Source organism: Scatophagus argus, chromosome 9, assembly GCF_020382885.2.
Source record: "Scatophagus argus isolate fScaArg1 chromosome 9, fScaArg1.pri, whole genome shotgun sequence".
Classification (NCBI taxonomy): Eukaryota; Metazoa; Chordata; class Actinopteri; family Scatophagidae; genus Scatophagus; species Scatophagus argus.
In genome coordinates this window covers 25,727,230-25,738,230 of record NC_058501.1, presented here as the reverse complement: position 1 = coordinate 25,738,230, position 11,001 = coordinate 25,727,230, and the positions used below count along the sequence as shown (strand labels likewise).

Genomic DNA, 11,001 nt, shown 5'->3' with positions numbered 1-11,001 from the left:
GACCTCCACCCCCCACCGCCTGGATGCAGCAGGTGTGCAGTTGAACATGAAACAAATGTTTTTATTCCACAGTTTGAGTTACAATCAGAGTGAAAGAAGAAAAATAGATCACAGACTCATTAGAGACTTTTCTATCTGCTAACAGGCGTACAAAAATACTTTGATTTAGTTTAAACTTCAAGTATCTACGAACAACAACAAGGTCCATCAACCGGATCAGACCGGTTTCAACTGGTCACTGACAGTTTGAGCAGCTCAGTGACAGACAGATGATAGCTGTTCACCTCATTCATTTGAGCTGAAGCTCCTCGTTCTGATATGTCCCAGGTGATGTCATACACCTGTGTTGTCACACACCTGTTCTGATAAAAGAGGAAGGACAGACACTTTGCTGGCGCCTGTCAAAATAAAACCAAACGCACTCGACTGTCAGAAGAGTTCACCTGCAGCCTCACCTGCAGGAAAAACGTCACATGACAAACTCTTCACGGGTCAGGACTAAATTATTCCAAAGCTTCTGACATTCAGCCCTGAATTTAGGGCGACAATAAACAATTTAATTCTTAACAAGTCAAGAAAACTGCCAAAGTGCCAAGAGCTTTCAAAAAAACATTTCAGTTGCAGTAAGACATTATCAACAGATTACAGAGACATTTAAACTTAACATTTCTGTAAATCTCCTGCAGAGTCACATGCTTCACATCAGTTTCATCTCTCTGAGTCCAGGTTCAGTTTAGCTTAGCACAAATAGCGGAAGCAAGGGAAGCTGTCAGCAAAGCTCCAGCAAAAAAGAAAACCTTTCTTGGTGTTCAGCATCTGTGTAGTCATAGCTCAGGCTCACAGTTTTAAAGGAAAATTTTGTTATTTGTCAGCAGCTAAATCCTAAATCCAGAATGAAATTCTCAGGTGTGTCTGATCTCCCCGCTGCACTGGTTTACTGAAGAGTAGCTGAAACGTCACTTCAATCACATGCTGTCCTGCTGACATCATTCTGACACAACTGCAGACATTTGCTGTCCTGTTAACAACTGAGCTAAGCTAACAAGCCAACTTCCATAGCTAACTGTTAGCAAATGTGTTTGGTGTTTTGTGCTCTTCAGTGCCTCGTTACTGAATGAAATGATTAACTAAATGTCAAGGAACAGAAAGAAGCTCAGAGAGGTAGAGTGACCAGCTGGTGTTAGCATGTTAGCAGCTAGCTCTCCAGCTAAAGTAGTTCTCAAACTAACCCTGTGAGTTATCACTATGTCAGAGAGACATTAGAAGCACATGTTTCAAATTACATTTACTGTTAAGATTCTTTGTGCTAAACTAGATTAACTCTGCCCTGGAGCTCAAACTGGACATACAGAGATGAGTCTGTTTGCTATGTTCTCCTCAGAGTCTGGAGAAACACACAAAATCGTGGAACTATTCCTTTAACTGTCCTTCAGCGCCCCCTTGTGTCAAACTGGACGAAGTGCTTCAGGGTTGATGTTACAGTACAGGCTCTATTGCACAGATGCATCTTTACAATATTTACAGTTTCAGCAGGTTTTGGTTCGTCGTCGTCAAACCGTCCACATGACTTCTTTGGAATATCATAAACAAGAAAATGTTTCATTTTACGTCATCCCAGTACAAATTAGATCCAGATCTCAGCTCAGTGCTGTGAACACCGTGATGTTGATTTAAGTACAGAAACATTGTCAGGACAGGACACTTCAAATGTCCCTCTGAACTGTAAAATAAAGACCATTTCACCCAGAGGAACTCAGGAGCATTTACACAGAAATACCAACTATTACACTGACTAGTGTTGATAATTACAGTACATACAGCGCAGTAGGTAGTTTCACACTTCCACACAAAATAAATATATCCGCTTCGTTAATGAAGAGATGACAGTTTGTTTTCAGAGTTTCAGATCTCAGTTTCATCAGTAGAACTTCAGGTGCAGCAGACGCTTTGTGTTTTGTAAGAAAAATTACAGAAATCAGTGCAAATTGTGCATCTGTAAACATCGAACAAGTCCAATTATTTCTGCTTAAAGTGGAAAACAACTGAGGGTTCAGTGGAAGCATCAGGAACGTGTGAACTGATTGTTGATGCAGAAAACTTCCTGTGGGTCAGCGGAGACAAAAACAGGAGACCCTCAAACAGGTTAACCTGCTCAAATCAGCTCGACAACAAACTTCTTATTGATCTGAGAATTGAGTGATGAGATAGTGTTTAACTCTAAGATTTCAATTGTTAGCAGGAACAACAAAATTAAACAATGAATACTTTGTTTGTTACGTTGCATCACAAATAGAAAATAACCTCATATGTCTGATGTTTAGTTATCTTTGAGGCAGCACTTCTGTATTCCTTTTTTGGTTTAGACCATTAAGCTAACGTTAACCTCAGAGCCAGGGATTAAAACTGGTTTAGTCAGTTAGTTATTATTGAACCCCTTATAAGTTTAATAAAATCCTCCTTCATCCGTGCAGACCTCCATAAATACCAGAGTGTGGTTTTTAAATGCGTTGAGTCGGTCAGTGAGGTGCTGATGAAGCTGCTTCAGGAGTAAATTATACAGCAAATCACCACCCTAATAGTCTCTGCAGCTACCCATCATGCCTTGCTCCAGTGCCTCCTGTCATCAATCCCCGTTGGACTCAATGACTTTCTCAGCCAGGATCTCCTGGAAGGTGGAGAGCTGCTTCATCTGCTCCGTCTGCATGGAGTGTCTCCTCATCAGTTTCTTCTTCATCTTGAAGTCGGGGCCTCGTTTTGGTGAGGCTGGGGCCACAGGAACCAATATCTTCGGGCCAGAGTGGATGGGGGAGGTGGGCTTGCCATTGGCCCGAATGTCAGGGATGGGTCTCTGGGGGTTGATGTTGAGCGGAGGCAGGAAGCCAGGCCTGGTGTGGGAGATGTGGTCCAACAGGAGGGTCCCAGAGCCCCGCCGCTCCAGGAGGCCTGGGTGGCGCCGGCGCATGGTGATGGGGGACACAGAGTTGGGAATGTTCTCCAGAGACTCCCTGGAGGAGCTGGTGACCAAAGAGAGTGGGGAGGCGTTGTACTTCCTCCGCTCCACGGACACCCGACCAGAGTCTGGAGATCCGGGGATGGACTCCGGACAGAGATGAGTGTCCGACTCATAGTGCTCCATCCGGGTTAGTTTGGGGTGAGTCAGGGCTCGCGCTGCGACTGCCCCAGGTCCCCCAGCATTTTCCTGGGACTCTGGGGCAGTGTTTCTGCGGTACAGAATCTGGTGCTGCTGGACTTTGTCGGCCCAGGAGGAACTACAGAGGGCCGCGCAGTCCTCAGAGCAGGACCGGTCAATGAGTTTGGGGGAACAGGGGTCGTGTGTCTCAATGCTGTGTCGCCGTGACAACAGAGGTCTCGCCGGCTCTGTGATGGACAGGCCGTTAATCTCAGAGATCGTCCTACTGAGGTCACAGCCGCTCTCCTCTTCCAGACCTCCGTCAACCCTCTCCTGAGGGACCCCGCTCAGCACCGAAGGAGCTACCAGGCCCCAGGGCTCTGAGTTCAGCCTCTTCAGCAGCTTGCGTGGCGGCGGTCTCTTTTCTCCTGGAGGCCGAGCTGAAGGTAAAGGTAAAGCTGAGGTCAGGGTGAAGCTGAAGATCCCCTCATCGCCTTTGCTCTTGTCTCCTGCTGGCGAGGAGGTGCCAATCTCTACCTCAGAAGGAGACATGCAGGCTGGAGATAGTTTGTCCACAATACCTGGCGAGGGGGGCGAGTTAAGGTACTGCTTGGTCTTCTTAGTACCTGATGGAGACGTGTCAGTTGTGATGATGATTACCTCTTTGCCTTTGGCCTTACAGGCATCAAGCAACACCTGCAGAGTCTCACGGTCTCCCTTGTTGATGGCGTGGACAAGGGCAGAGGAGCCAGAGTAGTCTTTCAGGCTGGGATCAGCTCCATTTTCCAGCAGGAGGGAGACCACCTCCTTCCCTGCCTGCTCAGCACAGGCGTGCATCAGTGCCGTCCTCCCACTCTTGTCAGGGATGTTTGGATCAGCACCTTTCTCCAACAGGTACCTCACCATCCTCTGCCGGGTCTGCGGGTCATCGTAGCTCGCCAAGCAGGCAGCAGAGATGGGAGTCTCTCCACGCTCATTGCCCTCATTGATGTAAGCTCCACCCTCCAGCAGCAGTCGGGTCAGCCTCAGCTTCCCCTGGAAGACAGCCTTGAGGAGGGCGTTCCCCTCGGTCTGCAGGGGTCCACCATCTCCCATGATCCCTCAGCTCAATTCAGGCCTCCTGTCCACTGGAAGCTAGTTTATCACTCGCTGCCCATCTTCCACGAGAAGTCACATGACCTGCAGGAGAAACAGGAAAGTTTAGTGCAGGTGGTAACAACAGTGGAACCGTATTGTGTGCTGTCAAGACAGTAGGGGGGCTGGCCTGTAATCTGTGACTGACTAGACGCCTGTGGCAAGGCATCCAGTCAGTCACAGATTACAGGCCAGCCCCCCTACTGTGTGAGGACAACACAGACTTCCTCAACTCACTTAACACCTTCTTCAGCCGGTTTGAAGATAATAACAAAACAACACCTACAAAAGCCCCCGTCAGCCCAGACAACATAACACTTCAACTGGACCCAGCAGACGTGAGGAGGACCCTACTCAAGGTGAACCCCAGAAAAGCTGCAGGTCCAGACAACATTCCAGGGCGTGTGCTCAGAGACTGTGCAGACTCACTCACTGATGTTCTCACAGACATCTACAACACCTCCCTGAACCAAGCCTCCATACCAGCAAGCTTCAAAGCGACCACCATTGTACCACTACCAAAGAGGTCACCAGCATCATCACTAAACGACTACAGACCCATAGCACTCACTCCCATCATGATGAAGTGCTTTGAAAGACTAGTAAAGGCCCACATTACATCCACCCTCCCCACTACTCTGGACCCATATCAATTTGCATACCGCCCCAAGCGCTCCACTGATGACGCCATAGCAACAGCACTCCACCTCTGCATGGCTCACCTGGAGAACAAAAACAGTCACGCACGGATGCTGTTCATCGACTTCAGCTCTGCGTTCAACACTGTCATCCCCCAACATCTGGTGAACAAGCTGAGTGCAATAGGCATCAACACTCCACTGTGCAACTGGCTGCTGGACTTCCTCACAAACAGACCGCAGACAGTCAGAGTCGGAAACAACTCCTCAGCGACCACCATCATAAACACTGGGGTGCCACAAGGATGTGTGCTTTCCCCTCTGCTGTTCACACTGATGACCCATGATTGCTGTGCCAGATCTGCAACAAATCACATCATCAAATTTGCTGACGACACAACAGTGGTGGGACTCATCAGTGACGACGATGACACAGCATACAGGGAGGAGGTACACCAACTCATCAACTGGTGTGACAGGAACAACCTGTCACTCAACGTCGACAAAACAAAAGAAATAACTGTGGACTTCAGGAAAAAACAACCACCACACATCCCACTCTTCATCAATGGCAGTGCTGTGGAGTCGGTGAAAAGCACAAAGTTCCTTGGAGTGCACATCACAGAAGACCTCACATGGACCACAAACACCACCTCCCTGGTCAAAAAAGCACAGGCACGACTTCATTTCCTGCGGAGGATGAGAAGAGCTGACCTCCCCACATCTGCACTCACCATCTTCTACAGGGAAACCATCGAGAGCATCCTGACCAGCAGCCTCTCTGTCTGGCACGGCAGCTGTCTAGCTGCAGACAAGAAGGCACTACAGAGGGTGGTGAGGACTGCAGAGAAGATCATCAGATCACCACTACCAGCCATTCAGGACCTCTACACCTCACACTGTTCCAGAAGAGCAATGACCATCATCAAAGACCCCACTCACCCAGCACATAAACTGTTCTCCCTACTACCATCAGGGAGGCGCTACCGCAACATGTGGTGCCGCACAAGCAGACTGAGAAACAGCTTCTTTCCACAAGCCATCAGACTCATCAACACACTGATGAACACTCCATGAACATTTCATGACATGTCACTCGCACTTTACTCTTTGCACCTTACATACTGCATCTACACTACTGCACATACCGGTATGTCCATTGACTGTACTTCTGCTGCTATGACTGTGTGTGTGTGTGTGTGTGTGTATTTTTATTGTACATAGTTTTATCAGGATGCTGTCCTTTTACTGCACACTGTGTGTGCCTGTTGTGGGTGTATGTGTATGGGTGTGTGTGCATGTGTGTGTGTGTGTGTGAAATTATTGTCACTGTCTTACCTACATGTTTAGTTTTAGTTTTAGTTTTTAGTTTTTACTGCACATTGGAGACTGGTCAAACGAAATTTCAATTTTCTGTGCTAACCCCTGTTACATAGATCTTTGACAATAAAGTACACTTTGACTTTGACTTTGACATTGAGAACAGAGAACATAAACACGTGTCAACAAACACTGTTGGTACTGGTACACAGAAATATACAGAGTGGTCTGTACTTCCTGAGGAGGCTGGGATCCTTTAACATCTGCAAAAAAACTGCTGCTGATGTTCTACCAGACTGTGGTGGCCAGAGTCCTCTTCTATGCTGTGGTGTGCTGGGGAGGCAGCATCAAGAAGAGGGACGCAACACGGCTGGACAGACTGGTGCAGAGGGCAGGACCTGTGGTGGGCACAGAGCTGGACTCTGTAGTGTCAGTAGCAGAAAAACGGACCCTGGATCAGATCCTGTCCATCCTGGACCACGCCTCCCACCCTCTGCACAGACCTCTGATCAGTCAGAGGAGTGTGTTCAGCACCAGGCTGCTGTCTCTGACCTGCTCCACAAACAGACTCAGGAACTCGTTTGTCCTGCTGGTCATTAGACTCTACAACACATCTCTGGGGGTTCAGGGGTCACGATCCCAGCGACAGTCTGAGCCTGAGTCACATCAGGTGTAAAAATCACATTTATTTATTGGACATTTATTCCACTAGGCACCTTACCTTATGTTGTCTGGCACAGTTAACCTGCACTTTATAACTCATTTCTGAGTAACAATGTGTTTACATGTGTTTACACTGTGGCTCTTTAGGCTCTGGTTTTATACACACAGTCAGTCTGGTCGACCTGCTTTCTCTGCACTCTACTGTACTTTATGTAGCATATGTTAGTTTATTTAGTTTATTTAGTATGTTTAGTCTATTCTTCCCACTAACAGTTAGGCCTTGTTTTGTTGTTTGTTTGCTTACTTTTTGACTAACCTACACTGCTGTAACGGGCTACTGGATGTTTGAATTTCCCTCAAGATCAATAAAGTATCTATCTATCTATCTATCTATCTATCTATCTATCTATCTATCTATCTATCTACCTGTCTGTCTATCTATCTGCCTGTCTGTCTGTTTGTCTGTCTGTCTGTCTGTCTACTATGCAGTATGAATTTTTTAGATTTGTTTAATTTTAGTGAGGACTTTTACTGTGACAAGTCCAAGCACACCTGTCAGACAATCAGCATCTTGATGTGCCACACCCCCTGGACAGGTTGTCTTGTCCTCACTAACACAGATTTCAACACATTTGTGAACAAAAGATCAGGAAGCAGAAGAAGAAGGAGAAAACTTCAGCAGCAGACCACATGTGAATGATACAGTAATACAAATACTGCTGTTGAAAGTACAACACTAATGTACTGTTTGTACTGTGTGTACAAGGTGTTATTGCCTGCTGGATGATCGAAGACAGACTCGGTGTTTGAATTTCAGTGTGAGAGCAAACATATGGACACACACACACACACACACACACACACGTTCTGACTTCAGCCTCTGTTCACACTAACCTTAACTCTCGCAGCCAGCATTGCCTCACCTGAGCCTTTAAACCAAACAGTCTTCACACACACACACAGGTACAGGTGGACTTCGGACTGTCAGCTGTTTTCACTGTGCATCTGCATTCACTGAGTCAACAGAAACCTGCAGATTTGCATACAGCAAAGACACAGAAGGAGGATCCAAAAGTAAACGTTTGATGTTCATTCACAATTATCATTTTTTATTTTATCGCGCATTAACGCAGTTCTTTTAGTGAGCAAGTGAGCAACGATAGTAACACGTTAACGCAGTCCCAGCCCTAATTTTTATACCTATTGTTTGTCTCATGAATCAAGTAAACATTACGTATGCTGTATATGAGGAAATGAGAGCATGGACAATTCTGTTTTCCAAATATGTTCTGGATAATGTTGACGTTGACTGTGATCAGTAGTTCAGTGCCCTCCTCCTGTCTTCACGTAAGGCCACTGATATATACAAAGATGGCCGATGCTGCCCTACTGTACAAAACTGAATCCAAAATGTCCCTGATACGAGTGTCGCCATCTTGTTCTGGTGATGTCATTTGGAGTCAGAGTCTGCAGTAGAGATTGGCAGGTGGAGCTGTGGTATCGAGGTCCCGCCCACACACCTATCTGAGCCAATCAGGAGCAGCACTCAGCTGTCAATCATGACATTCCAGCCCCTTTATTTAGCATCAATAAACTAATTAAAACCAAAATAAACACTTGAACAAACATCAGTATGATAAGAACTACCTAATCGTCAGAAAACATCTTTGGAAAAAGTTATCTTATGTGTACTTCGAGGTTTTAGTTTGGCTCATGTCCCGTCTGCTAACATGGAGGGGGAGGAGCTTATGAGCTGTACTGCAGCCAGCCACCAGGGGGAGCTCTCATGTCAGCCATCTTCATTTACACACACTCAAACCCAAATTTCTTGGTGAATTTCAGGTCACTAAAATTGAGGATTCATCCCCAGTTTTTAATTTCTGGTTTCTTTGCATCCATGCGGATGTATAAAGAAACATTTAGGAAATCATGACTAAACAGCTGAATTTGTTTTGAATAATGAACATGCACCTGAAACAATTACAACCTGTGGTCCATTTACATTTGGTTGGCACTGTTTGGTGCGGGTCAGGCCCACAGACTTTGTTGTAAATGGTTTCATGTAGAACTAAACCGTCTCAGTCTGATCAACTCATGGGTGAAAGGCTAGCTAAGCTAACTAAGCTGGCTTATAGCCCAGCCAGTGAATATGCAATGAGTGTTTGTGTGCATGGGCCTCTCATCCATGAGTAGATGTGTTAAGAAAATAGTTTCTCTGTGAAACTGCTCACAACAAAGTCTGTAGATCACCTAAAGTAACCAGGACATGACTTCTGGAGAGACGCTGCTGCTGACTGAAGGTCATTATATCCAAAAGAAGGCAGACATTTCTTCAGCTGATATCAGGTTTGATTTTGGTGCGAACTATCCCTTTAAGAATGTCAGCATCAGTACTGAAAGAAGGCTCAGCAGTTCAGTCAACCAAGCATGAAGAGTCTGCAGGCCTTCCACATGACAGCCAATAAAGTGGACGGTTAGTGTGTGTAGAGCCATCCTGAGTCACCACTAGACTGCAGTACTGCATGGCTACTTTAACTGAACTACAGAATACTTTTAAACCTACTAATCATTGGTCAGAGTAACGCGTGTCCATCATCACCAGCAGCGGGTCACGCGCCGCTGCTGCACCTGTCACTCAGGTGGAGGCTTCTGCTCAGTGATGATGATGATGATGATGATGATGATGAAGCTGTGTGACTGTGGAGGAATGCGGCTTATAGCCCAGACCCGGAAATTTACCGAGTTTCTACGTCAGCTCGCCGCTCTGACGCAGTAAGTTCTATATTTACACACCGGTTGCGAAGTTAACGACAGCAGCATGTCGCGCGCGCGCACGCACGCACACACACACACACACACACACACACACACACACACACACAGTATCAGCTACATGATGTGTTCTTGGTGCATCATCAAACTGTCGCATGTGGTGACTTCACTGCGTTTTATCCCGTTAAAACCACACACACACACACACACACACACACTCTCTCTCTCCCTGGGAGCAGCCGTTAAACCCGCTCCGTTAGCGGCTGCTGATGAAGATGAAGGAGTGAGTGAGTCTCTGCAGAGCAGTGATGGAGGGATGAGCCAAGAAACAGGAAAACATGCGGAGCTTTTTTCCTTTTCTTACCGCCAAGCTCGAGAAGAAGCATCATCATCTTCATCATCTCAGCGACCGTTACCGCCCGTTACTGTCCGTTAGTTCCGGTACTGACGGTTGCTGTGTCTGTTTACTGACTGACTGACTGACGAGTCGCTGCACCGACACTCCTCCACCTCCTTCTCTTCCTCCTCCTCTTCCTCCTGAGAGTCTGAGCTGTCAGAGCCGCTCACAGCAGATTCACGGCCCTACGCTGTTGCTGGCCACCCGCCCCCCCTGCTGGTCAAAGCCTGGAAATATCATTTAAATGTCATCTCTGTTTTACATGTCTGCAAATACACACGTGTGACGTGTTTTTGAGTGATCAAAAAGAGCTCACAGTGCATCAAAATGAGCAAATACGCAAATACGCAAATACCACAAATCTCACCAGATAAACTTCAAGTCTTCATGAAAAATTCAGATTGTCAGATGAAATTTCAGAATTTTATCCCCAAATTTTACAATATTTTAAATTCTGAACTCATGTAAACTATTGCATTTTTTTTGTTAAATCATCTTTAAACATCAGTTTCTCAGGTATGGAACACCTGACCTTTGTAGAATAAATCACAGGACCCTCTATGTCACTGAGATGAAGTATTCTCACGATTTTATCTTGATAAGTGAATATTTGACTTTAGTTTGAGATCTATACATGCAGTCCTGCTGTGCCGAGACCTCCTGCCCGAGTTTAGACGTTCAGCCTTATCCAACAAGCCCGACTGAAAAGATCGGCTCATCACGAAGCTCTGCACAAGTCGTTTCAATCAGAAAAAAACATCTTCAGGTCCCAGAACCAGGACCCAGGGACACTCCCTTCCCTCCTCTCTGCTGGACCAGACACTCTCTCCTGGCTGTTGATGCCTCATGCAGATTCTGAATCTGGATCAGGACACCTTCTGGATCATCTCTCACTTATCTCTTCGGTCTGCAAATACCTGTAGTCTTTGTGCGGCCTGCCATCTTCC

At 46.4% G+C, this 11,001-nt stretch overlaps 1 protein-coding gene across 1 annotated transcript; it reads right to left on the bottom strand.

Annotated features, from left to right (window-relative positions):
* Positions 1–71: 71 nt before the first annotated feature.
* On the bottom strand, positions 72–10,401 carry LOC124064121 (ankyrin repeat domain-containing protein 34A). Its single transcript, XM_046398262.1, has 2 exons — positions 10,022–10,401; positions 72–4,309 (listed from the first exon to the last, which is right to left on the bottom strand). The coding sequence occupies exon 2, from the start codon at positions 4,223–4,225 to the stop codon at positions 2,624–2,626; it is 1,602 nt and encodes a 533-aa protein (XP_046254218.1). The 5' UTR covers positions 4,226–4,309; positions 10,022–10,401; the 3' UTR covers positions 72–2,623.
* Between the last annotated feature and the right edge of the window lie 600 nt (positions 10,402–11,001).

Bases quoted from the DNA above. Each gene is read 5' to 3' on its own strand.
- LOC124064121 (XM_046398262.1), bottom strand. From the start codon at position 4,225: ATGGGAGATGGTGGACCCCTGCAGACCGAGGGGAACGCCCTCCTCAAG.